Here is a 27,560-nt window from a genome sequence, read left to right as displayed (position 1 = left end):
GGCCCCAGAGCCGGTGGGAAGCAGGGCCTGCACGCGAACGCCGCCATACTCTGCACCCTGCATCCTAATGCCTGCTAAGCTCCCACGGACCAGCAACGGCACAAGTACACACAGCGTCGCCACTAGGAGGCTGCCCGGTCACCGCAGAGCCACCTACCCCGGCTTTGCCAGCCACACTTCCGGGCCCAGCAGCAGTGAACCGCTCCCCAGAAGCTCGTGCACCAGAGAGCCTCCTTTCACCGCTTCACGGGACACAAGCTAACGGGTATGTATTTTCACTCACCTGTACTTCCAGCGTGGTTTTTGTTTGCTTTTGGCTCATTTCTACGCTGAGGTAGTTTCGGCTAAGTCCAGACTCGGCGCGCGAGTACTCCAGGTAGGTCTGGGGACTGCAGCCTGCCGCCCTCAGGCCCGCTCCGCGAGTATCCAACCTTCTCTTCCGTGGCATCATGCCCCTCCCGGCTGCCTGCTGGCCACCACCCCCGCAGATCGCCAGCCGATCACCAGCCGTCAGCAATCTCTGGGGCAGCGTGTCTCCACAGGGCAGCTGGGACGAGCACCCTCACCCTGCTCGTGAGACCTCCGCTCCCAGTGCATGCCACCATGCCCAGAGTCTACAGACCACCGAAACTGGCAAGTCGGGCCCTCAGCACTAACCTCACAGAAGAAGAAGTTCTCGGCTTCCAGGCCGAGAACACGGACTCTGGAAGCAGGGTGAAGCGAGCTGGCTTCTGTGTTCCTGGCCTTCCTTCCCAGCCCAGTGGGGCGGCCACACAAGACGACTGAGACCACAAGCGCAGGCTGTACAGGTTTATTTTTCCAAAACCACAAGAGACATACAAGAGCAGTGCTTTCCCTGGGCAGCCCCACAGACCAGACCAGTTTCCACCTGTAGCCTAGAGGCTGCCAAAGGTCACAGCAGAAGGAAGAAGAGGATCTGCTCCCTGTCTTTGGTAAACAGACTCTGAAAGTTGACAACTCGGACTTGGCCAATACCACATTAACACCACCATGTGACTGCCATCTTCTCACCCATGCTTCTGACGACAAAAATGCCACAGTGGATGAAATGGGGGTCAGGGGAGAGGTCTTTCAGGTGAAACGAGACTTGCTGAGGTCACACCAATTTTCTACTTCACCCAGAAGCACTCACACAGGGAGACCAAAGTCAAAAAGGAGGGCTCTCGACTCTTTAACGAGTCGAAGTGTAAGAAGTAAGGCAGGGGAAGACAACTACGGAGACGTCTATGTGCTGGACGTGTGTTGGGGAGGGTGGGGAGAGGCAGGCAACGGGTGTGGCTGTTTCTTCCCCAACCTGCTGTCAGAAGGACATCAGATGGTCCCACATATTGCTGAAGGCGGGAACCCTGGAGCCAGATCTGGAAAGCCTGCGTGGGGCTGCCCAGGGCACTCACCCTTGACTCCAGAGCACTGAACACTGGTGGCGGTGATTCGTCACGTATGGCAGCGAGCGGCGAGTGGAAGGTGGGAAGAGCAGAGATGTGAGGGGCGAGACACGTCCGTTCGGCAGAGCACGGGCGGGCTGGCTGTGGCCCTGCAGGCCACGGCGGGTCCACTGGGCAACCATGACAGGGCACCGGGCCACGCGGCAGCTCGGACACGGGCGGAGAGAAGCACACCACTTTAATGCGATGACGCGGGAGACGGATAATAAGGGAGAGACACTCGTGTTCTCTGTACAATACATCCATTTACAGAATCAGCCAGTACTGTGTACAACATATAAATACATGATAAAACATTAGAGGTGCATAGAGCATACTTACAGAAGCCAAAAAGTTCACTTTATACATCCAAGGATAAAGAGTTAAAAATATAAAAATAAGAAACACACACTGCTTTGAAATGTAAAATGACTTTCACATACACAGGTGCGTGGAGATGCCCACTCCCATCGAGTCCAAAGTGACAGGGAGGGTGTCAAGCAGAGGAATTCACCTGCCAAACATCTGGACATCTGACTCACAAAGTCTACAGATGGCATTTTAAGAGGAAAGACAACCCTATGCCCGACCCCATTGTCCGAGCAAGTCTATTCAAGGTTCCAAAAGCTCCTGTGGGCCAGTGAACTGTACCGAGACAGAAAAGTCCCAAATTTGCTTCAGCAACAGAACCAAAGGTCAAACTGGCTCCTGTCAACTGAGAAGTGACTGTGACCCTGAGGTCAGCAGGTGCTTGGGCCCCCTGGTGGGCACTGCTGGGAGTGATTTTAACCCTGTCCTGGCTTCCCCAGCCATTGGCTCCCCCCCGAGGGAGTAGCAGAAAGGGAAGAAGGCAGGGAGCGGGCGGTGGAAGACTGACATGCCTACTCAGTTCGGGTAGGTTAGTTCCCTTGATGGAGAACACAACCTTCTTTCTTCAGTTTCAAGTCCCTCTGGGTGTCAAGGCAGGCTCCCCACGCCACACCAGGCTCTGTCTGCATGAGAGCTCAAGCTGGCCAGCCGGCCTTGGGCAGCCCAGGGAGGTGCCTGGCAGGAAACCCCACCAGCAGGCCCAGAAGAGGTGGTAAGTGACAGAGGGGCTTCAGCACTACAAATTTGAGGGAGGGGGCAAGAGTGCTCTTGCCTGGAGAAACAGAGTCTCTTATATCAATGATATCCTGTATATAGATGTAAGATCAATCATTATCAAAATACGCACACTAAATATACAACTTTTCCCATGGCCATAATTTATTATCTCACCACAAGGCACAATACACAGAGCTTTGAGGGTCCAATACAGTCATCGTGACAGAACGCACCACAGCCCTGACACATGATCATGGCTTTCAGGCTGCACGCACACTGGAGCGAGATGCTTTCCACCGTGCTGCTGTCAGTGAACATCTGCAAGGAAAGGGATGCGCTGTGGCTCGCACCAAAGTTTGCTTTGTGGCTCAGCTGCACCACACTCCCAGCAAGGCCTTTGGGAAAGGTGGGGGAGCTGGAGGAATAATTAAAGCTGGTGGAACTTAGCTGGAGTTTGGAAAGCTTCCCATAAAATGCCTGTTTGATATTGAGTTGGGAGGGGATGGAGGAAGGCTCCAGAGGCTGACCAGGCCCCTTCCCAGGCTCTCGGGGTAATTTCCAGAAGGGCAGGTCAAGGACAAAGGGCATCCCCTGCAAGTGATCCACTAGTTCCCGAGGACCAGGCCCAGTGGCGTTTCTGTTCTCGGCATTTGCCTTGAGAGGACCCCCCGCAAAAGTCTTCTCGCTCTTGATGCTGCCAACAGAGGCAGGCGGTGGCTTTGGAGCCCAGTCTTCCCTGGCGGTCTGTACCCCACCGGACACAGAGTTTTTGCTTGGCCCCAACTTCCGACTGGGAAAACCAGGAGGGGCATCAGCGGGCAGTGGCATTGGCTCTACGGGTCTGGGTTGCTGAAGGGCTGCAGCCTCATTCCTGGGGCCAAAGAGCTTCTTCCCTTGGCCTCCAGCACTGTTCTGATTACCCAGGGCCCGACCTATCTGATCGGGAGCCAAGGAGATTGCGTTTAAAGATGAGAAACAAGGGGCTCTCGAGGTAGTGAGATTTCCAGGACTTCTGCCTGGGGCAGCATTTGAATTACCGCACTGGGACATGTCACAGGCTTCCTTCTGATCTTCCGAACTAGCAGGAGAGAACCGCTCTTTGGAATCCACTTCTACTTTCCCAGAGGCAGCTGTCAGCTCTGTCCCTGGATAGAGGGAGTCTAGACTTGTGACTGTCTTGGAAATCTTCTGGGGTGCTCCAGGAGCCTGGGTGGGCTCCAGCCTGGCAAGACCAGTGCTTGCTTCGAGGCTTTCAGGTAGAAGAGGCTCCTTTGAAGCTCTTAAAGAACGGGAGCTGCTCTTGCCAACTGCGCAACTGTTTTCTGCCAAATCCTGCAAAGATCCCACTCCCAGGGAGCCGCCAAGGCTCTGCTCTTTCATAAGGAGGAGGCATGGGGATTCAGGTTTGCCGGTGACTTGGGCTGGAGGAAGAACCTTCTCTAGGGGCAAGTTACCCTGCAGCAACCGCATCACAAGTGGGTTAGTGGCCTCCACTGAGGACCCAGGCCTACCCAGAGACATGAACCTCGGCTGGTACTCGGTGCTGGCCAGCAGCAGGGAATCTGGAATCTTTTGGGGGACTGCACATACACGAGACACCCAGCTCTGAGGAGCAGCCATGCTGTCTGTCCTTGTAACCAGACTCTGGTCACTATTCACTTTGGAGAGTGAGGCAGAGTGGTTCCAACTGTGTTTCTCATCTGTGTCCACCACCAAGGCTCTCTTCACCACGGTGGCCTCATTGGGGTCAGCCTCGCTGTTGTCCTCAGACAGGTGGCCTTCATAGTCAGAAGCCGTGTCTGTGGACTCGCCATGAGGACTCAGGGCTTCAGAGTCTCCATTGATTTTCAACTTTCCACCTTCCACCTGTTTGCAGTCGCTACCAGTGCTGTCATCAGTGCTCCCTCGAGGTGGCACTGTCCAGAGCAAAGGGAAGTGGTTAGGGAGGCCTAGCCCCTCCCCAGCTGTCAACTCTCCAGGTAACGCAGGAATGAGGGGAGCAGCCTTCTCCCACTCTTCCACAGCCTGGGGCTCAACAGATGGGACATGTTCCCTCGAGTCTGGTCCAGGCTGTCCCACTGCCTCATCCTTTGACAAGCCAGGCACCCAAGGAGCAGCACCATCAGAGACCAGGGCCTCAGTTGTCAAGTCTTCTTGTCTAGTAGCACTTTCCCTCATGGATGGGCATGAGTCACCAAGTCCTAATTCCTCATCACACAGTCTATCCTGCAGGCAACCAGCCAATGGTGGTTCAGTGGGGGAACTAGGAGTCACATTCACAGGATCCTTCATGGTGGGGATACTGTCTTGGTCTCGAGCTTGGCCAGGTCCTCCTTCCAATACAACATCCCCCACTAGAGACTGCACAGGACAACCCTCTGGGGGAAGAGAGGGTCCTCGATCCTCATCATCGCTTCCCAAGGAAGCGGTACCAGACTCGTGTTCAGTTCTAACATCTAGATGCAATGTACACTGCTCAACTGATCTCTCCGGGGCTGGGGTTTGGGAGGACAGTGGGGACAAAGCCTGACACGGCTGGTCCCCAGTGGGAGCAACAGGGAGTTGGGAGGCATCTTCCAGCCCACTTGTGAGGACATCTGGAACCCTCTGCCGTGCGCAGCTCTCCTCCTTTCTGAGAGCAATCAGGTCCTCTCTCCTGGCTCTGGACAGGGCAGTCCCAGCCTGGATATGCTCCCCATTCAGAGGACAAGGCGGCAGTAGTTGTGTTCGCTGTAGATCTGACGCACACTCTCCAGGGGTGCCCGGGGCTCCGCTGGGCTCAGGGTGGCCACAGGCCTCACCACCATCACCACTGCCGCCGCCTCTGCCACCTCCCTCATCGGTGGCCCCGTCGCCACCTCCACCCGGGCCACCCCCCCCTCCGATGGCAGTGGTGGCCGCCTCTCGATGACAGTGGTGGCCTCTCGCCCCTCGGACTTGCAGAGCACGGGCTTTAATGTCTGCGAGGGTCCTGGCCCCAGTCCAGCCCCGGCAGGAGGACTCCGTGATGGGGACGATGCGGGGACATATCTGGTAAGTGGGCTGACCTTTAACCACCCAGGGTGGTTTGATACGTGAAAGTTGAATCTGCAAGAGAAGAATTGGAAAATAGTTTTAATTGACTGGGTGATCTGACCTAGGAACTGTACAGCTAAACCAAGATTTTAGTAGCTTAGGGGACACGGCCTCAAGAATCAAATAATTTCCTTTAAAAATGAAATAATGGCAGTAAAATGGCTGTCCGTGACACCACACCATTCTTAGATGACTCTGCTCTAGGGCTGTCATATGCCATGCTTCTAAATTTAATTTCTGGTGGGACTGTGTGAGTTACTGCACAAAGAATCTAACACCACCTAATAAAAGATTTAAAAGCCCCAAAGGATTCTGACCTCCAGAGAGAACTTCAACAGAGTGAACAAAGCAGCGAGGAAGAAAAGAACCTTATCCTCCTGACCATCAAGTCAGTCTCATGAATGGCTCTCTTGTACAGGGCTCTACACTCTCACGTAATTAACAGAAGCGCCCAGAGCCTTCTGTCTCTGCAAAGGGGCTCTGCACATCTCCTGACCCTTGAAGGGAACCTGGCCCCAGGACAGCCAGGAATCAAACTGCCTCCTACCCGGATGGGCGGGACTTTGGGCTCCTCTTTGGTGGGCTGTGGCTTTTCGGCGTGAACACTTTCAATTGTGTTACGAAAGGACTGACGATCTTCAAGCCGGGGCTTCTTTTCGGGAAAGGATGCGGAGGCCGCCTGCTCAAAGGATTTCCTCTTCTGATCCTTGGGTTCCTGATCCGCAGTCTCCTGAGGCAAGCTGGGAATCCTGTCTGGAGACACGGAGGCACGTGCCAGGTCGCCTGGATCGGTCTGCGTCCGGGAAGCCACAGGTTGGGTCAGGAATTCAGTACTCTCTGGTTCGGGTGCTACAGAGGCCGTGTCAGGCAGATGAGGGCTGCCTGCCTCTGCTGAGTCGCTCTCAGCCTCCCCATCCTTGTAGAGGGGGATGTCTGGTGCCACAGACTGTGTGTCTTTAGTGACCCCTGCTTGTTCTGGCTCCTTTTTGTAGAGATTCCTTCTGGCTCTGGTTCGGAGATCTGGCCGAGAGCGTTTCTTAAAATGCCCATCTCGCTGCCGGGTGGCTGGACCACGCTGTGGCCGTGCTGATTCTCCTGGGACATGCAAGTCATTCTTGATGTCAGCCTCCTCATGGGCCACCTTCTGATGCAATGACTCTTCTTTGGTCAAACCCAATCTGCAAACCAAACTCACAGCATCAGTTACAGGGCAAAGAGGGCATGCCTATTTTATTGTAGCTGTTAGGTATCTCAGAACAAAATAAATCTGTGTGCTACATAGCACTAACCACAGAAAAATGTATGTTAGCTTTCCTATGAACGGCATTAAGCTTAACAAGCCGGGCAAGCCACCACAGCCAACCTGTTCTCACCCCATGTGCTGGCATGCACGACTCGGACAGCATCTGTCTCTCTGCCCCCTAAAGCCCAGACCAGGACCCGCAGCACCGAGGGCCTTACTTCTGTCCATAGTAGTCTTCAAAGAACTTTTCTTTCCACTGTTCTACCTTCTTTTCCTTCTCCATTTCCTGTCGGATCCTGACTTGCATCTCATGAGTGAATTCACCTAAAGAGAAATAAAAGCTTTTGGAGTGTGTGCATTCAGGATACTAAGGTCTGTCTTATGGAAAGCCAAATCTTGCAATTCCACCACATCAGGACTTCTCAAAATACACATGACGTTGGTGGGTGTGGAGCTCTTTTTTCTTTTAACCCTATCTCCTTCACACTCATTCCTGTCTCCTCCAGAGCCACATCATGCTCATGGTCATGAAAGAACACGTCCATGATGAGGGAAATTTACTTTTCCCTCGGATAATCAGTCTTCAACAACAAGCAACACAACTGATCAAAAAAGCAAAACAGAAACAAATAAACAAGAGAACCATTCTTACTCCCTGGGCAGAAAAAGGTTAACAGACCAGGCCTGATGGCTTATTCTTGGAAAGGCCTGCTTACAAGGCTGGCCTTTGGCTGACATCTGGGAGCTTGGATTTCAGGAGGGTTCCCACCCCCATAAATGACATGAATGGCTCACTGTGCCTAAACTGTTTATGCAAACAAGATGGTTTATGGCGAGCACCTGCTTTCCTTCGGGGAATCTGGAATCTGGTTATGTGCCAGGCAGAGGCTTCCCACACGATCAGTTCTGAGTAAAAAAAAAAAACCTGGGTACCGAGTCTCTAACAAGCTTCCCCAGCAGATTACATTTCACACGTGCAGTCACAACTCACTGCTGGGAGAACTGTGCACATCCTGTGTGACTCCTCTGGGAGAGGACACTGGAAGCTTGCGCCTGGTTTCCCTGGACCTCACCCCAAGCGTCTTTTCCCTTTGCTGACTTTGCTCTGTATTCCTTCACTGTGATCAATCACAGCCATGAGTACAACTGCAGGAGGAGTCCTGTGAGGCCTCCTAGTGAATCATCAAACCTAGAGGGAGTCTTAAGGACCTCCCAGCACACTCCCCACGTAGCTTCCCCATAAAGTTATATTAAGAGAAGCTGACAATCACTCCACCCCAACTGGCAACGTCTAAAAAGACAGAGCACCCAGTAGAACTCAACGTGTAAGTCAATGCCACGGCACACTCTCCTCCACCCATCTAGACAACACCAGCATTCCTGGAAAGACCAGGAGTTTAGACCTCTAATGATGATGAGGTAATGCAGGTGGAGACATACACTCAAACAGCAAAAGCCCAAACACTCTGTACCTTCTTTAAAGCTACAGAGCACATTAACACCCACCACATTCATCGGTATTGTGAGGAAAGCCTGCCTTATACTAAATATCCCTTGGTGGGGGGGGAACGGGGGGAGGAAAGAGGCACAAAATGAATGTCTGGATTTTAAACACCAAGGACAGGTGACACCACACATGGCAGGTACCTCTCAAGCAGTCTGAGAACATCCACTCACCATCAGCCAGGCGTTCCCGCCAGCTCTGGGCCGCATGAGTGAAAAACTCGTTATTCAGTGCACTGCTGCTGAGACGCAAGAGGCCATCTGTCCCCACCTAGAAGGATCAGGGTGGAAAGCACAATAAAGAAACTCAGAAAGGGAACCGAAGCCCACCCAAAGAGAGTCAAAGAGGTGGCTACCCATCTGCACCTGTCTGTCCACTTCAGGCAGGAGGAAGAGGAGCTGCTGCTGGAAGTGGGCTGGCAGGGCATGGAAGGTCCGAGAGTTTATCAGGGCCCGGAGGTTGGTGTTGACAAGAATGGACCCAGGCGTCTCAAAATCTATCTCTTCCCCTCTGTTGCGCTTCATCTGACCTGTGATTTTGAAGCAGCAAGAAGCAAGGTATAGATTTTCAGCTTTTCAAAGAAAAACAGCAAATGCCAACTGAGGGATAAATTTTAGTGGCAGCACCCGAACTACCCAGAACTTATCTGGTCCACATCCACACATCCAGTCCACCCTAACCTACACGTCACAATTATTCTGTCCAGGTTACTGTCGTTGCCATCAAACCCAAGAGAACACTTGGGCCTACATCCTCTTAGAGAAGACTCTGTACCATGCTGTGACACAGGCTGAAGAGGACACTCTTCCCAAAGAAAAGCAGGGAGGGGGCAGGTTGTGAGCTTCCCTCCAAAGTTGGAGAACAGGCTCCACAAAGCCAGCTGGAGAAACGATGGAAGCTGTCTAAAAGCGCATCTAGTTAGTATACTACAGAAAACTCTGCAGGAGCCTTCCCTGAACGGGATGGAGAGCTATGATCTCCACACAGAAAGGTACTAGGCTGTTTAAAGCCACTGAGATGTCAATCTCTCTCTCTCACAAAAACCTCCACAAAAGTTACTTTTATTTGAAAAAAATCACTAAGAATAGAGACCTATGAGACCTTAAGGTTAAGCACTGCTGATGAGTTGGAAAAGCAGCAAGACAGCAAACCCAATTCCCATTTGGGCAATGGTTTATTCTAATTTTCAGAAGCCAAGGCTAGTCTTCTTAATGGTTTCATGTGGCCTAGCTACAAATAACCAGCATGTGGGCTTTAAGAAATAAATCCTGAACTAGCAAACAGCATACTGGCCTTGCAAATCGCCCTACTGAGGGGTGGGAGGAGCATGCTACTGAATTTGCTTGCAACCTCAAATTCAACACAGGCTTCCTTCCACTCAACGTTATGACTAGGCTAGAAGAAAGGGTGCCTGACCGAACTTTGGATGTTAAGAACAAAAGTGACAGGATGCTACTGAAAAAAGAAAATGGATGCTGGAATTCTTCACTGATAATCTCAGAAGCAATTTTCACTCACCCAAACACTAAGCAGTACCAAGGCAGGCACAGGCCATGCCCTTACGGGGACATACAAGGAACAATGTGGCACCATCTCTGCCCACAAGTTCCCTCACAGTCTAGCAGAGAAGATCTACATGTGAAATAACCAAATTACAAGGTAAGAAACAAACAAAAAAACAGAGGGCCACCCAAGAAGTCAAAATAAACTGGTAAAGGAAGCGGGACAGAAGATTTTCCTCTTCTTAGCACTAAGGCCTGCAGGGGCCCCCCTTACAGGCAGAGAAATGAGTGCCGAGCCACTCACCTGTGGCCGGCTTCCGGAAGCCTCTCAGGAGCGGGGCAGGGTCCCGGGCGACCTCGGCCTGGCCACGAGTGGCAGCGCTGCCCAGGGCCAGAGAGCCGCTGCTGCTGCTGGACGGGCTGCCGCTCTCGCCATCGGCGTGGCGGCCCGAGAACCCTGAAGGCACAGCATTCCACTGGTCAAAAGCATCACCCGCCGCGCCCAGGGCTCTCAGACAAGCTCACTTCTCCCAGCTCTCCCTGAGACACTGCCCGCAATAGCGGGTGCTTCTGTGGCCCAACCCTGGGCTGTCAGACATCACCACCTCACGGTCTGGCTTGACATTATCCCGTAAGAACGCCAAACCGCCATCTTAGTTTGCACAGCACTGCACCTTTACTGAGCACCTGCACACTCCTTCATCGGACCCTCACGCTGCCCTGCGAGGCCAAGGGTGGTGTGCACGGCAGAGCCCAGCACCGGAACCTAGCTCAGGCCTCACCACCACGGCGTGCTGCCCACCAGGAGGCCCTCCTGGCTCCACAGGCACCGCGCCACCTAGGTCAGACACTGCTGCCAGAGCGGGGCAGGCCCCAAGACCTGAGGAAGGAGCATCACATCACAAGTTTGCACGTACCTGACGCCGATTCCACGTGGGCCCCGTTTACCTTCAGAGGAGTCAGGACAACTCGTGGCAGCATCACCCCAGTCTTTTTCTTTTGCTTGTTTGCCTAGATGCCCAAGGGATTACAAAAGGAACCTGAATCACCCGCAGGGCCACAAGAGTGGTCCCTCTCCACCCTGTCTCCACCGTTTGCTACAACGGAGTTCATATTCAACCAGCTCAGGTGGGTAACGGTGGGAGCAGCACGAACTCATGTTACTAAGCCAGGTGCTGGCCCCTGTGCCAAACACCACCCCAAGCAGAATGGAATGTACGGTCACCCTGTTTTATAGATAAGGAATTTGCCCAAAGTCCCAAAGCTAGCAAGCGGCAGGGCCACTGTTCCAAGTGCTGACTCCCAAGCTCGCGTGCCCCCCACTCTGCACTGTGCTATCCAAGTTCCCTGTTTGTCGGAAGTAGGAGTGAAACTATCCATCTGTGGTAATGAAGAAAAACCAACCACTCTGCGCTCAGATCCACTGCCCACTTGTAACTGTACTAACAGGTGGAGACCACACTGATTTGCTCCACTCTACCGACATGTTAGCTGCAGGGGCAGAGTCTCATACGTGGGCTTACCTACCCCCAGCCTAGCCACCGACTCTCCTCCCTACCTGTGAGGAAGCCCTGTAGCTGTCCCTGGGATTGGAAAGAGGCCGACTTTGAGATTCTGCAGAACAAGATGCATTCGATGACGTTTCATCAAGAGAAACTGGCAGAGAGGGAAATAAAGGTTAGTCTCCAGCAGCTGCCTGTGGCTCTCGGCCCATCCTGTGATGAGTACTTACCGTCGTTTTCACCGCTCACAGTGCTGGCTTCGTTAGACCCACAGCTCTCCACGTCGGCTGTGTCTTCCGGCTCTTCTCCCTCCACTGCAGCCGGACTGCGGGACCACTGCAGGGCGTCCTTCTGTGACAGCAAGGCACAACTCAGGTGAGCAAAACCCGACAGATCCTACAGGCACAGCAGTCACTCCTAAACGTGCACTGCTTTAGGAGAAGAGAGATTTAGAATACTGGTAAGTTCCTAACCCTTTCTAACTGACCTCTTTCTCCGCAAGTTCTTTTCGTATGTACATCACAAAAGTTAGATATAATTTCGCATTCAGTCCACTCAGTAAATATTTATGGGGCACCTCCTATAAGCTACACCATGCTAGTTCCGGGGGGTAGGGGCAGGAGGGGCAGAATAAGAGGGAATCGGGGCCCTGCCCCCAAGGAGCTCAACTGAGTAAGAAAGGAAATCAAATTTCTTACAATACAAAGCACAGCAACAGAGGCACAGAGAGAGCTGTGGCAGTCCGGAAGAGGGGGGCAACTAACTCAGTGAGCTGGAGGAACGAGGGCATGGAGCTAAGGCCTGCAAGGAGATGTGCTGCTTAAGCTGAGTTTTAAAAGAAGTTAGCTAGCAGGTGGATGGTTTGGCAGTAGCAGACAGGAGGGAGTTCTAGATAATGGGATGAGCAAATGTGAAAGAACATTCCAAATGCAAGGCAACTGCAGATTTCAGCAGGGGGACTAGGTGCATGAGGGTCAAGAGTAAACAGCCGGGCCGATGGTGAGACACTGTGCTGAGGGACTAAGATTCTGTCTGCGAGGCCCGGGAAAGTGCCGGCAACCTAAACTGGAAAATGGAGGAAAGCAGGCAAGAGCGCAGGAGAGCGGAGGAGAGCGCCACTCCAGATTTCATCTCCTAATGGAGGCTCCTTTCAATGGGCTCTGTGGCAGTCTGAGTTCAACTCCACTCATTCCCAGGCAAAACCAAGGGGCCACCTCCCACCTCACAGTCAGAAAGGACTCTGAATGAATACTGGGGGGTGGGAAAGGAGAAGCAAGAGGTAAGTCAGGGTAAGGATGTCTTCTTTAATAAAGTGTGTAAAAAAGAGTTGTTAAAGTCATGATTCTACCTCTTACAAACACACCAGGAACTTATAAAGGAAATCTACAAAATTCTAACTCATCAATTTCATGGGTCCCATGATCCACTATATTAAATCTTCATCAATTTACTGTCATTAATTTAAGCCCAAATCATGCTGATTTAAATTAATAAAAAGAAAATGGCTTTTTAGATCTTTACCTCTTCTCCTACCACTGTTAACTGTTCCTCAGAATCAAAAGCTAAAGAATATTTTTAGTATTAACCTTGGAATTATGCTTAGTGGCTGCCATGTGCACAGAATGATGCAACAAACTCGTTCTTCGAGTCTCAGGAGCAAACTAAAATACAATACTCATTAATGAATAGACAAAGAACTCCAGTTCTGGCGAGGGTGGGGGCATCACGCCCACACTGTCGGTGAGAGTGAAAATGGTCTCAAAAGGTTCATGCAGAGTGGCAGAGTACACTGTAAGTGAAAATCTAAAAAGCTCTTAGCCCAACACTTCCATTTCTAAGACTTACACAGGACATGAAAAGCATTAATCCCTAAAAGGAGAAAGTCAATCAATGGAACTACATTAAAATTAAGATCCTCTGTTCTGCACAAGACACCATTAACGGAATTAAAAAGACAAGCTACTGAAAGTTGGAGAAGGGATCGGCAACTCATATAACCGATAAAGATCTTGTATCTAAATTACATAAATCAGTAAGAAAAAGGAAACCCAGGAAGAGAATAGGCAAAAGACTATGAATTAAGCACTGCACCAAATAAGATATCGAAATGGCCGATACTCACACATAAACCTGTCTAACTTCACTAACAATAAGGAAAACACATTATAATGCAAATTAAGCCACAAGGAGAAATCACCACATCCATAAGAATGGCTAAAATTAAAGTTTAACAATACCAAGTAGTGCTGAGGATGAGAAACAGGTACACTGAAAATGGATCCAACCATCTGAGAACAGTTTGGCATTATTTGCCACATTATCCTACAACCCAGCAATGTCAGTCCTACATTTGGATTCCCTAGAGAAATACATGTGCGTGTGCACGCACACACACACACACACACACACACACCATGAAGCACATCCAGTGTTCACGGCAGCGACATCTGTAAAACCTGCGCTGTACACAGCCGAAGTGCCCACCATCAGTAGAATCAAAATATGGAAGCATACAATAAAGAATGAACTACACAATATAGGTGAATCTGAAAAACAAAATGTTGAATGAAAGAAGTCAGACACAAAAGAATGCATACTATAATGACGCCCTCTGTAAGAAGTTCAAAAACAGGCAAAACTACACTACACTGTTGGGGGATGCAAACACAGCTGGGACTCAATAAAGATATGCAAGAAAAGAACTTCGAAACAGAATAGTAGCTACCTTTAAGGGGAAGGGAGCTGTGAGTGGGAAAGTGTACTGGGGGCTGCTGGCTGCCAGCCACACTCCAAGACTTGATCTGAGTGGCAGGTACGAGGGTGTTTACTTTGTGACATTTATTAAGCTGAACATTTATGTTGCACGTCTTTTACATTTTTACAATAAAAAAGTTTTAAAACAAAAAACAATTCCAGAATTTCCAGCAAGGAACACTACTGTGGACAGTTATTTGAAGTAAAACTGTAAAATATTTAATGAGAAATGCTGATGACGCACCAAGTGAATTAAGCAGTTAAATTTACACGTTATGATTACATCATCTATTTAAAAAGAAATAGCATGTGAGCATGTGTGCGCAGACAAAAGACAAGAGACACTCCTCGCGTGTGTTAGCCATCGCACCTCTAGGTGGCAGAGTTGTGAGGACTTTCTTTTTGATTTGTGGTATTTTCTACAATTAACATGTATTGTTTTTTGTGATCAAAAATATGACATTTAAAAAATTATAATGCTAAATCCTACTTTGACAGCTAAGTCACTAAAAGCGAATTTCCTTCCTCCAGGTCCCAGAGTCTAGGGGAACCTAGTGTTGATTACAAATCTCATTATTAAACAGAAATATTGCCCACTTGTTTGCAATTCAAACTACTACCCCAAATTTCCAAAGCCATGTATCAAACAAAACATTTAAGAAAATGAAAGCAAGATTTGCAATTCTAATTCTGCCTTTTTAAAGATCATTAATCTCTCCATGTAAACTTCAGACATCTGATATCATAAATTTCCAAACATTAACTGTAGCCATCTGAAAAAACAATGAAATGGGCTACTGAGAATTATAGGCATCAGATAATATGCTCTCAGACTCAAGACTTTAATTTTTTTGCAAGGATATTTTCTATCAAGAAACGTTTTTTCAGCTCTCTTCCTCGGCGCTGCTGGCGGAGGTGGCAGCCATCGGTTACTGGGCATCATGGCTGCCCTCAGACCTCTGGTGAAGCCCAAGATCGTTAAAAAGAGGACCAAGAAGTTCATCCAGCACCAGTCAGACTGCTATGTCAATATTAAGCACAACTGGCGGAAACCCAGAGGCACTGACAATAGGGTGCGCAGAAGATTCAAGGGCCAGATCTCGATGCCCAACATTGGTTACGGAGCAACAAGAAAACAAAGCACGTGTTGCCCGGTGGCTTCTGGAAGTTCCTAGTCCACAACGTCAAGGAGCTTGAAGTGCTGCTGATGTGCAACAAATCTTACTGTGCAGAGACTGCTCACAATGTCTCCTCCAAGAACCGCAAAGCTATTGTGGAAAGAGCACCCCAGGTGGCAATCAGAGTCACCAACCGCAACGCCAGGCTGCGCAGTGAAGAAAATGAATAGACAGCTTGTTGTGCACGTTGTATTTGTGCTAATAAAACAGTAAAACTACAAAAAAAAAACTTTTTAAAAAAATTAACAGGTAATGAGTGATCCTTTGCTGAAACCGGATTTAAAATGTTAATGAAAGACAATACTGGGGTATTTAAATATGACTGCATAGTAGATATAGAAGGGTTGCAATAATGTTGAATTTCCTGAGTGTGATATACATTGCCCTTATAAAGGGGAATGCCCTTGGATCAATGTATAACCCTTGTGTCCTTTTGCTTACTTTTAAAATGAACTATAACTTACATAGAGTAAAACTCTGATGAGTTTGACAAATGCTTATCAAGATACAGAACATGTCCAACATCCCTAAAAGGCCCTCTGTGCCCATTCCTAGTCAACCCCGACTCTACAATGCCCTCCCACCCCACTGAGACGATTGTTCTTATCTCTATCACGAAAAATCACTTTTGCCTATTCATGGCCTTCATGGAAATGGAATCATACAGTCTCTACTCTTGGGTCAGTCTAATGTTGATGAAATTCATCCCTGTTGCTGCAGGCATCAGTAGTCCATTATACATTACTATAGCATAGTATTCATATAGATAACCACGTGCTTACCTAGTCTCCTATTGGAGGACACCTGTATTATTTCCAGATTTGGGCTATTATGAATACAAAGCTACTATGAACATTCTTGCAGACACCTTTTTCTGCTTTTCATCTCTCATGTGTAAATATTTAGGAACAGAATTGCTGGGTTTGGGATGAATGAATGCTTAGTTAAAACAAACAAGAAAACAACTTCCAGACATTTCCAAACATTTCCACTCCCAGCAGCACTGTATGGAGTTCCAGATGCTTCAAATCCTCATCATATGGTGTTGTCAATCTTACTTTAAGCCATGCTAGCAGATGCAGTTAGGTACCTCACAGGAGTTTTATTTTTCATTTTTCTGATGACTAAAGATATTGAACACTTTTTTTATATGCTTACTGGCCATTCTCTTATCTTCCTTTTTGAAGTGTCCAAGTCTTTTACGCATCTTTAAACTGAGTCATTTGTTTTTTTATTATAGTTGCAGGAGTTCTTTGTTGTGGATCCTTTTAAATACTGATCATGGGCATGTGTTACTTTTACAAACAAATACATTTTAAACACTTTCTTTGGAAATAATTTTGTATTGACAGAAAAGCTGGAAGAGTAAAAGCAGCACAAAGAATACTTGCCTATACTTTTTACCCAAATTCACCTCCTAACACAAATAAGTGTTCTTAAAATACACGAAGTATATTAGTTTGGCAAGGCAACTGTAGCTAATGATGAAAATACTACTACTAATAAATAAATAAACCTGAATATTTTCCCCTAAGTCAGATTTTTTTTAAAGATTTTATTTCTAAGTAATCTCTACACCCAACATGGGTCTCAAATTTACAATCCCGAGATCAAAAGTCACATGTTCTACTGACTGAGCCAGCTAGGCATCCCAAGTCAGATTTATTTTTTTAAAATAGCATTTTTTAAAAGATTTTATTCAACAGAGAGAGAGAGCACAAGTGGGGAGCAGCAGGCGAGGCATGGGGCTCGATACCAGGACCCCAGGATCATGACCTGAGCCTAAGGCAGAAGGAAGATGCTTAAATGAGCCACCCAGGTGCCCCAAGTCAGATATTTAAAAATAAATAAATAAATAAAAGGCACTGTGAATATAACAAGCCCCAAACATGAATAAAATAGAACACTAAAATTTCTTTTTTCACTTTTTTAAATATTTTATTTATTTATTTGAGAGAGAGAATGAGATAGAGCATGAGAGAGGGGAGGGTCAGAGGGAGAAGCAGACTGCCTGCTCAGCAGGGACCCCTATGCAGGACTCGATCCCAGGATTCCAGGGTCATGACCTGAGTCAAAGGCAGTCGCTTAACCAACTGAGTCACCCAGGCACCCCTAGAACACTAAAATTTCAACTGACGAAATTTCAACTGCCCAAGATTAGGTTCTGAACTGGAAAAACAGATAAACAAATCCCAGGTATGCCTTTTCTTTCTTTGTAGATCTGATAAATACTTCCTGAGCAAGAAATGGGTATGGCTTCTTAGGGAAGGCTGATCTGAGAGCTGCTGAATATAAATTATTAAAAACTAAGAGCATGCCGACCACTCAACAGTATACTAGAATTCCTAACAATACTTATTTTAAAAAAAAGAGATTAAAAGAGAAAGAGTGTTCTAGTTTCCAGACAGTATAATTGAAGAGCCAAAAGATTCAGACCTAGTAAGAAATTCAGCGAGGTTGTGAGATTCAAGAGTACATTAAAAACTCAGCAATAACATCACCAGTTAGAAAATGTAATTTATAAGAAGAATGATACTCAAGAACAAGTTTCACAAAAGAAATACAATCTTATGAAGAAAATAAAACTTTATAGAGAAAGGTTTAAAACTTAAACAGAGAGCCACACCATCTTCTATATTAAGAAAAACTCAACATTGTAAAGATGCCAATTATCCCCAAAATGATTTGTAAATTCAGTAAAATTTCAATGAAACAATTTTTTAAAATACAACTTGACTCTGCAAAGGACCACAAGAGCCGAGACACTCTTGAAAAAAGAGTAAGAGGGCGCCTGGGTGGCTCAGTTGGTTAAGCGACTGCCTTCGGCTCAGGTCATGATCCTGGAGTCCCGCGATCGAGTCCCGCATCGGGCTCCCCGCTCAGTGGGGAGTCTGCTTCTCCCTCTGACCCTCTTCCCTCTCGTGCTCTCTATCTCTCATTCTCTCTCTCTCTCTCTAATAAATAAAATCTTTAAAAAAAAAAAAAGAAAAAAGAGTAAGAAAAGGGGAGGACCTGCTTTTTTAGAAAGCTCTAGTAATTGAGCAAATAGAGGACAGGACAAAAGAAGAACAGAAACCAATCACTACAGGATATGGGGTTTCTTTTTGGAGTGACAAAAACGTTCTGGGATCAGACAATGGTGATGGCCGCATGACTTTATGAATACACTAATAGCCACTGAACTGTACACTTTCTGTGAGTTCCATCCCAATAAAGCTGGGTTAAAAACGTCTTACTGAATTTAACTGACAGTTCTGAAAACATGAATGAATTTAACCAGAATCTGTAAAAATCACATAAAAACTATTAATGTGCACAGAAAGTTTACAGCTTCAAAGGTAAACTTCAGCTTTGGACAATGGAAGAAAAATGGTCCGTCAGTGATGTTTTATTTTGTTATATGAATCCTAGAGAGGAATTAAAACTAAGCAAACCTCTGTGTATGCTTGAGAAAAGACTTCATCATTTTTAAAAATACTTAATGTAAAAAAAGGTTCTATTGAATTTGAACTCCACGTGCATTATCACAAGCAGTTTCGATATTATAGCTGTCAAAGAAAGAAAAGAGCTGTTATTTTAAAAATGAACACACTCCTGGAATACAGTTTAAAGAGAAAAAACTGAGTTCTTAAAGACAAAAAAGAAGCTTCCATCAATCAGAAATAAAACAAATTCTCATCTATGATTTGCCACCCACCACTGCAAAGCTTCCAGTCGATGGTGACATGACCCCTCCCCTGAAACCCTTGGATCTAGATGTGCTTTAGAATTCAGGATTTCTTGGGGCGCCTGGGTGCTCAGTCAGGTCATGATTCCAGAATCCTGGGATCATGTCCCACATCGGGCTCCCTGCTCAGCGGGGAGTCTCCTTCTCCCTTCTCCCTGACCCTCCCCCCTCTCGTGCTCTCTCTCTCTCATTCTCTCTCTCTCAAATAAATAAAAATCTTTTCAAAAAAATAGAATTCAGGATCTCTTGAATTTGGGGGTGGTAATACAGTGCATATAGTTTTAATATATCATGTATTAAACACACGTTAATATTTTTTGAAATAACACGTATGCATATACCAACTAAAATAAACAGCCTTGTCAATCTGGATCAGAGCTTTGCCACCAAATGAGTTTAGATAGGACAGGTTTTACTGCCAACTGAGTTAGGAAAAAAAATTTTCACTTCTCAAAATATTTTAGATTTTAGGGGCACCTGGGTGGCTCAGTCTGGGCCTCTGACTCTTGGTTTCAGCTCAGGCCATGATCTCAGGGTTATGGGATGGAACCCCAAGTTAGGTTCTGTGCTCAGAAGGGAGTCTGCTGCTTTCTTACTCCCTCTCCAGCTCCTCCCCCAGCACGCATGAGCACTCTCTCAAATAAATAAATAAATCTTTAAAAAATGTATTTTAGATTTCAGAATTGTTGAGATTATGGACTGTTGAAAAAGCATGTCTCTCAGTAAAATTTTTGAAAAGATGTGGAAGTTTATAATTCTACTTTTCTCATCACGGGATAAAATAAAATGTAAAAAAATATTAATGACCTAGGAAATGAACAGAGGGTTGCTCGGGGGGGGGGGGTAACTGGGTGATGGACATTAAGGAAGGAACATGATGTAATGAGCACTGGGTGCTCTATAAGACTGATGAATCACTGAACTATACCTCTGAAACTAATAATACACTATATGTTAATTACTTAAATTTAAATTAAAAAATAAAACCCCAAAAAATAACTTAAAAAAAAAAACAAAAACACATAAAGGATAAAAAACAATAAAAACCCACCTTAATAAATACATTACCAATCCCATCAATCCTCCTAGTTGCCCCTTTTGATTCTGTCCTCCTTTCTCCCCAGGTAACCAGTTTTCTGAGTTTTGTGTTTGAGTCGTATTTTTCATAATGGTTCAATTATATATGTGTATCTCCTTATATATTTTTAAATTTCACATGCTTTTGAATTAGCTTTGTATCAATAGCATACTGTAGGTACTCTTCTGAGACTTGCTATTCATACAATTCTGTGTTCCTGGCCACCCAATATGTTGATACACAACACTTAGTCCTTTTCATTGCTATTATTCATTCTATAGATATACCACAATTTATTTACCAATTATTTTGTCTGATGGATATTATGTTGCTTACACTATGTTGATTATGTCTTGCTATTACAAACAATGGGATTATGAACTTCCTTGTACATGCAAGAATTTCTCTAGGACATATACCTACTGAATTACTGAATGTGAGGGGAGGCATACCTTCAACTGTATAGGACAAACCAAACTGTGGTCAAAAATGATGATTGCAGGGGCACCTGGGTGGCTCAGGGAGTTAAGCATCCGACTCTTGGTTTCGGCTCAGGTCATGATCTCAGGGTTGTGGGATGGAGCCTCGCATTGGGCTCTGCACTCAACATGGAGTCTGCTTGTGATTCCTTCCCCCTCTCTCCCCTCCCCCTCTGTTCTTCCCTCTGCCCCTGGACCATGCTCTCTCTCTCAAATAAAAACCTTTAAAAAAAAAAATTAACGTTTTCTTCAAGCCTCAAAGAAAGCCTCCAAATCACCTCCATTTACCCATTAAAACGTTAAGGAAGTAGTCCACTGGAAAAATTCTCACACATTTGCACATGGAGACTACAAAAGTAAAAGGAGATAATTGCAGTGGTATTTGTAACAGTAAAAAAACTAAACATCCACAATAGGGGACTGGATAAATAACATCAGGTATATTGGTATGATACACTATTAAACAGTGGCTGAAATAAATAAAAACACACTTATATAAAACAAACAGACCACTCGTTTTTAATGGATCCACCCACATGAATAGGAAGGATACACATTAATGACAGTGTTTGCTACCGGGAAAGAACAAGGGCCATAGGTCTGGGTGGCAGGTGAAGGGATAGGGGTAGGGTAGGGTCTGGTGTGGAGGTGTGAAAGTCAAATTCATTTCCCACTTTCTTTGCACAAAGGCCTGAGCTTCCATTTAAACATGGCAAAATGGACACAATTCTTGGCATCCTCCTGAAACCTCTTTAGAATGACTCTAAGAGAAAAATAAAGATATAAATGGACAAAGGGAAAGGGGAAGGAAAAAGCAGATGAGAGATGTCAACAGACAGAAGATGGATAGCAGGAAGACAGGCAGTAACTGACTCAGCAGGGAAAAGAAAGCTGAAGTCTGAGGCTACAGAGGGAAAAGCCAAAAAGCTGGCCAGTTAGTACTGTAAAACCCCCAAGAGGCCAGTGATTAAAGGTCCAGGAACCACTGCCCACAGAGGAGAGGCATGGGAATGAAAACGGGAGAACTTGTTGGAAGTCCGAGCCAGAAGTTGGACCCCTCAGGTCTCCTCTCTGTCCCCCAACAATCAGGCAATATCCATCTCTAGCCTCAGAGGAAATAGGAGATTTAATTCTGGCTGGACTGAACCAGAAAGGGTCCAGAATAGAAGACAACAGCTCAAGGAATGGGGGAGGAAGTGAGATGCTTCACTCTAAACAGGAGCAGTAAGTCAAAGATGACATATAAAACACTGACGCCATCAGCTCCCTTCTCCAATTAGGCTCCCAAACCTCTCCTCACGGTGGTAGCCCTGCAACCCCAGCCCTAGACTGCTCTCAGCTGGCTGGCAAGAAAGGAAAGGATTTATCTTCCCAGAAAAAGTGACCAGCCTAAGAGAAAACACCTTCTGGTGGAGACCTGGGCATTTAAAACAAAACAAAACAAAAAAAGCATCTGGGTCCCCACTCTCTATCACATCCAACAATAGTGCCCACAAGCACAGAATGTGCCAGTTCTCTCACCGTGAATGACTATCAAGGGCCACCAGATATTTGAGCACAACTGTCAGATCAAACAGCAACCAAAAACAAAAGGATGTGAAAGGAAACAGAGATAATGAAGATTTCACAGTAAATGTTCTCAAAGAGATAGTCCCAAAACAAAAAGTACAGAAGGCTATTAAAAAAAAATAAATAAAGGAATATCACAGTGAATGTGAGCAATCTGCTAGAAACACAAAATGATACAAAACTCCCAGAAACAACAACAAATAGGTTATATCCCAAAGAACTGACTCAGAAGAAAAAGAAAATGGGTTTGCATCAAGGAAGTCTCACAACAAACAAACATAAATTCTAGGAAGAGAAAACAGAAAAGACAGAAATACAAGATATTTTCCCAAAATGAAAAGACCGGAGTTTCCAGATTTAATAAGGCAAAATGCCCTGCAAAATGAAAAAAGACCCATTCCACAGCACTACACCTGAAATTTCAGGAAGAGAATTGAAAAGATATCCTAAAATCTTCCATTCAGAGAGAACATATCACAAAGGAATGAGAATGGCATCATGCTTCTCAAGAACAGTTTTGGAGAATGTAATGTTTTATTTATTTATTTTTTTAAGATTTATTTATTTGACAGAGAGTATGTGCCAGTGGGTATGGGGAGGGGCAGAGGGAGGGAGAGAGAGTCTCAAGCAGACTCCTCGCTGAGCACAGAGCCCGACGTGGGGCTTGATCTCATGACCCTCTGAGATCACGACCTAAGCCAAAACCAAGAGTTAGATGTTTAACTGACTGCACCACCCTGGCACCCAGAATGTAGTATTTTCTAAAATTCTTTTTTTTTTTTTTTTAAGTTTTATTTAAGTAATCTCCACACCCAACATGGTGCTCAAGCCCATGTCCCCGAGACTGTGTCGCATGCTCTTCTGATTGAGCCAGCCAGGTGCCCCTCTTCTAAAATTCTTAAGTCAAACCAATAATCCAGTATGGAACACAGGATAAAGATATGTAAGGTTTCAAATCATTTACCTCCTATGCACTTGTTCTCAGGAAGTAACTGGAGAATCTGTTCCACAAATAACAATAAACAACAAACCAAACTAAACTAAAACAAAAATTATATACACACAAGATCTAGGAGAGAAACTATCACAGAAGACAGGTGAAAAGAATTCCCAAGGTGGTGATAAAAGGGAAAGCCCAGGAAAACAGATGTATGTCAAACAGGGTAACCAACTCACCCTAATTTGCCTGGGACTTTCCCAGTTTTAGCACTAGAAGTTCTGTGTCCCAGGAAATTTCTCAGGACAGTTGGTCCCCCTACAAACAGACCAGGAATAGGAGAAAGGATGGCTCCCAGACTGACCTTCAGAAGGAAGACTGAAACTGACGTGTCTGACCATATCAAGAATTTTATCACCGTTAACAGCATTAGATTCATCTTTTCTGTTTGTAATCCATTTTGGTTTTTACTCGTCTTTGTTATTTTACTTACTTAATTTTTAAGTGTGAGAAACAAAGCATGGTTATAAAAGCCCAAAACTATACAAAAGGTTATGCTCAAAGAACTGACACTGCCCCTATCCCTTTCCTTCCCACCTTACCCCCAACTGTACGCTCTGTTCCTACCCATCCCCTGTTGGGTAACCAATCTCATTAGTTTCCAGTTTCTTCTTGGGGTTCTTTCTGCATGAATGATTATATACACATCTATTTTATTTCCCTTTTATCCTCAGACAAATAAATTGCATGCCATACACAGTATTTCGCACTTGTTTTCACTTAACCATATATCCTGCAAATCACTCAATCATTTCATAGACACGTCTTCATTCTCTTCTCAGCTGCATAAAATTCCATGATGCAGATGTACCAAAGTTTATTCACACACCCATTCCCCCATGTACTGGCATTTAGGTGGCTTTTAACATTTCACAAATAAAAATACTACTTTCTTGAATAACTTCATGAATCTCTACTTTTGTATTGTTAAAGGTGTGTCTTCAGGGTAAATTCGTGAAGTAGAAATGCTGAGTCAAAGGTTAAATGCAGGGCGCCTGGGTGGCTCAGTTGGTTAAGCGACTGCCTTCGGCTCAGGTCATGATCCTGGAGTCCCGGGATCGAGTCCCACATCGGGCTCCCTGCTCTGCGGGGAGTCTGCTTCTCCCTCTGACCCTCTTCCCTCTCGTGCTCTCTATCTCTCATTCTCTCTCTCAAATAAATAATAAAATAAAATCTTTAAAAAAAAAAAAGGTTAAATGCAAACGTAATTTTGTTAACAATGCCAAATCCCCCTCAAAAAAGGTTGCATGGATTTGTATTCCTAACAGCAATGTATGAGAGTGCCTATTTTCCCAGAGCCTTGAGAAGAGAAAGCACTATGATATCAACAGAAAATTTTAAAGTATTTCAAATAACTAACATAACCACACTGAAGGAGGGAAGGTGGGGAACTAGTCCGAAGTAACTTTTGAACCCGCTATTTTAACTATGTACACTTGCGCTCAAGAACTAAATAAACTATAAACAGTGAGCTCTCCTTTTAATAGATTTGTTTCCCACAGTGGAAGGGGGCTGGCAATTCTGAAACCATTAAATGTTTATTCTGAACTGAGCAAATGATTAGATATAAAGCAGATAATGCAAGCAAGGATTTTCACTGTTGGAGCAGCAAGTTATAAATATGGAAAGGGATAAAGCTAGAATGAACCGTACAGTAAGAGACTGGAATTGAAGGTATCACTATGAACGAACGTATGTAAAGACAGACAAATACAGAAACAGATAGAGATGTATACACGTACACTATTCTGAACTAAGAGGATCCTGAGTTCCCTGGAAAAATGGCTGATTCCAAAGCTGGGGCTGGAAAATGTAAAGCTAAACCCAGACATCTTGCTGGACCAGAAAACCAAAAAGTACAAAAATGTTTGGAATGAGGAGGACCTGTCAGGACACGAAAGCCAATGGTGAAGGGAGTCCCGCTGGCCACCTCTGTACAATTCGTGTGTTAAAGCTAATGACAGCAACAGATAACTCAATAGTAAAATAAGAATCCATATATCCATAATGAATAAACAAATGAGAAAAGAAGGCTCTTCCTTTCTGCAGAATGCCAATTAATAAATGTCAAATGAATTTTAAAAATCGTCACTTGACAAGCATCAGAATAGAGACTGTTTCAGGCTGGACTCATTCATCAGGGGATGCTAAAACTAGTGGATGAAAGTTTGATGAGACTAATTATATAAACTCAAAGTTTCTCCTCACAAGATACTTCTTATTTACAGTGGAGAAAATGGCAGACACCACCTCAACCAAGTGACTGAAGTTATTATGAGAAATCAGACAGGGGCGCCTAGGTGGCTCAGTCGTTGAGCATCTGCCTTCGGCTCAGGTCATGATCCCAGGGTCCTGGGATCGAGCCCCACATCGGGCTCCCTGCTTGGCGGGAAGCCTGCTTCTCCCTCTCCCACTCCCCCTGCTTGTGTTCCCTCTCTCGCTGTGTCTCTCTCTGTCAAATAAATAAATAAAATCTTAAAAAAAAAAAAAGGCATATACCATTTAGTAAACTCATGAAAGCCCACTGTCAACGACAGGGTTTGTCAATGAGGCAGATCTGATTCTGAGTTGATGCGCAGCCAATCAATGAAATAGACACACCTGCACAGTTGGAAACGGAGGATGAAGATACAACTGATGTGTATCAGACACCAGCAGCAGACAGGTGTCTACTAAGAAGGGAACCTGTTACTTTACTCTAAAACTCTGTTCCTCCAGACCAAGAAGACATTCTCAATGAGAAAACCGCAATTTGGTTCCACCACATCCTGATTACTATAGTATCATTTTCTCGATTCTTTCATTTTCCCCTTCCCCATTCCTTACTGTACGTAAAGTAACCATATACATGCACAAGCATATTGTGTGTGTTTTTTTAACTAAATGGCTAACGGTTTATTTTGATCAACATAAAGTACAGATGGGGTGGGGAAAAATACTGCTTCTGTGAGAATACCCCCTTCTCCATTAGTAGCATGGTCATTCAGCTCTTATCTTTGTATTCCAGTAAGTTATTTTGCTCTGTTAAAACAAACGAAAAAAGAACATAAAAGTCCTTGCACTCCTTGTTCGATTGTAGAATTTTAAATGTTTTTCATTTATCATTGTAAAACCAAGGACAATTTTGTAACATTTTTGTACATAGCTGTTACATAGAAAGCAATCTGTCTTTAAGCAGGGATAAGTTACTCTATAAGAAATGAATCCTAGATAGTTTTCCCTTCAAGTCAAGCATCTTGTTGTTTAAATAAACTTCTTGTTTAAAAAAAAAAGAAAGTAGGGGAGCCTGGGTGGCTGAGTTGGTTAAGCAACTGCCTTCAGCTCAGGTCATGATCCTGGAGTCCCAGGTTCGAGTCCCGCATCGGGCTCCCTGCTCGGCAGGGAGTCTGCTTCTCCCTCTGACCCTCTCCCCTCTCGTGCTCTCTCTCATTCTCTCTCTCAAATAAATAAATAAAATAAAAAATCCTAAAAAAAAAAAAAAAAGTAAATGGCCTGTGCTCAAAAAATACTAATGTCACAAAAGACAAAATTTGTGGGAACTTTTCCAGATTAAAGGAAATGAAGAGACTTGCCCCCAAAAATGCACCATGTGATCCAGGACTGAATGTACCCTCAAAGAGAATTTCGTAATTAGCATTAGTAAAACAATAGGCAAAATTTGAATTAAGTATGCAGACTAGCCAGCAAGCAGTACTATATCAATGTTAATTCTCTGACTCTGATAATTGCAATGTGGTCATGAAAGAGAATTTCCTTGTTTTTAGTAAGTATTTAGAGATAAAGGGACATTATGTCTGCAACTTACTCTGGTACAGGACAGAAACACAGGGCTTGATCCCAGGACCCTGAGTTCATGACCTGAGCCAAAATCAAGAGCTGGACGCTCAACCTGAGCCACCCAGGCGCCCCTGATGATGAGTGATGTTAAGTGTCTTTTCATGTATCTGTGTGCCATCTGTATGTCTCCTTCGGAAAAAAAAAAATCTATTCAGGTTCTCTGCCCATTTTTTAATTGGATTTTTTTTTTTTTGGTGTTGAGTTGTATAAGTTCTTCATATATTCTGGATATTAACCCCTTATTGGCTATCATTTGCAAATATCTTCTCCCATTCAGTGGGATGCCTTTTTATTTCCTTCACTGTGCAAAAGCTTTTTACTTTGATGTAATACCAACAGTTTACTTTTGCTTTTGTTTCCCTTGCCATAGACATTTTTAGGATGTTTATGGTTTCAGGTCTCATATTTAGATCTTTAAACTATTTTGAGTTTATTTTTATGTATGGTGTCAAAAAGTGCTCCAGTTTCACTCTTTTGCCTGTAGCTGTCCAGTTTTCCCACCACCATTTGTTGAAGAGACTGTCTTTCTCCCGTTGTATATTCCTGCCTCCTTTGTTGTAGATTAATTGACCATATAACCGTGG

The 27,560-nt window shown here is 45.3% G+C and overlaps 1 protein-coding gene and 1 pseudogene across 8 annotated transcripts in view; one reads left to right on the top strand and one right to left on the bottom strand.

Moving 5' to 3' along the window:
• Positions 1-1,691: 1,691 nt before the first annotated feature.
• ASXL1 (ASXL transcriptional regulator 1) overlaps positions 1,692-27,560 on the bottom strand; it is a 72,379-nt gene continuing 46,510 nt past the window's right edge. For 2 of the 8 annotated variants that reach the window (XM_027620460.2, XM_027620461.2), the window contains 10 exons: positions 11,588-11,708; positions 11,414-11,511; positions 10,773-10,866; positions 10,160-10,312; positions 8,719-8,882; positions 8,527-8,623; positions 7,690-7,755; positions 7,068-7,173; positions 6,154-6,784; positions 1,692-5,618 (listed from right to left, as the gene is read on the bottom strand). In XM_027620460.2, the coding sequence (XP_027476261.2) occupies positions 2,697-5,618; positions 6,154-6,784; positions 7,068-7,173; positions 7,690-7,755; positions 8,527-8,623; positions 8,719-8,882; positions 10,160-10,312; positions 10,773-10,866; positions 11,414-11,511; positions 11,588-11,708 (4,452 nt within the window). In that variant the 3' untranslated portion in view covers positions 1,692-2,696. The remainder of the gene's footprint in view (positions 5,619-6,153; positions 6,785-7,067; positions 7,174-7,689; positions 7,756-8,526; positions 8,624-8,718; positions 8,883-10,159; positions 10,313-10,772; positions 10,867-11,413; positions 11,512-11,587; positions 11,709-27,560) is intronic. The other 6 variants (XM_027620463.2, XM_027620464.2, XM_027620466.2 and 3 more) reach the window with 4 other exon arrangements.
• Positions 15,053-15,459, top strand: LOC113936927 (annotated as a pseudogene).

The sequence above is a fragment of the Zalophus californianus genome, chromosome 8 (genome assembly GCF_009762305.2).
Source record: "Zalophus californianus isolate mZalCal1 chromosome 8, mZalCal1.pri.v2, whole genome shotgun sequence".
NCBI classification, from domain to species: Eukaryota; Metazoa; Chordata; class Mammalia; order Carnivora; family Otariidae; genus Zalophus; species Zalophus californianus.
This window is presented reverse-complemented; position numbering and strand designations above follow the sequence as displayed.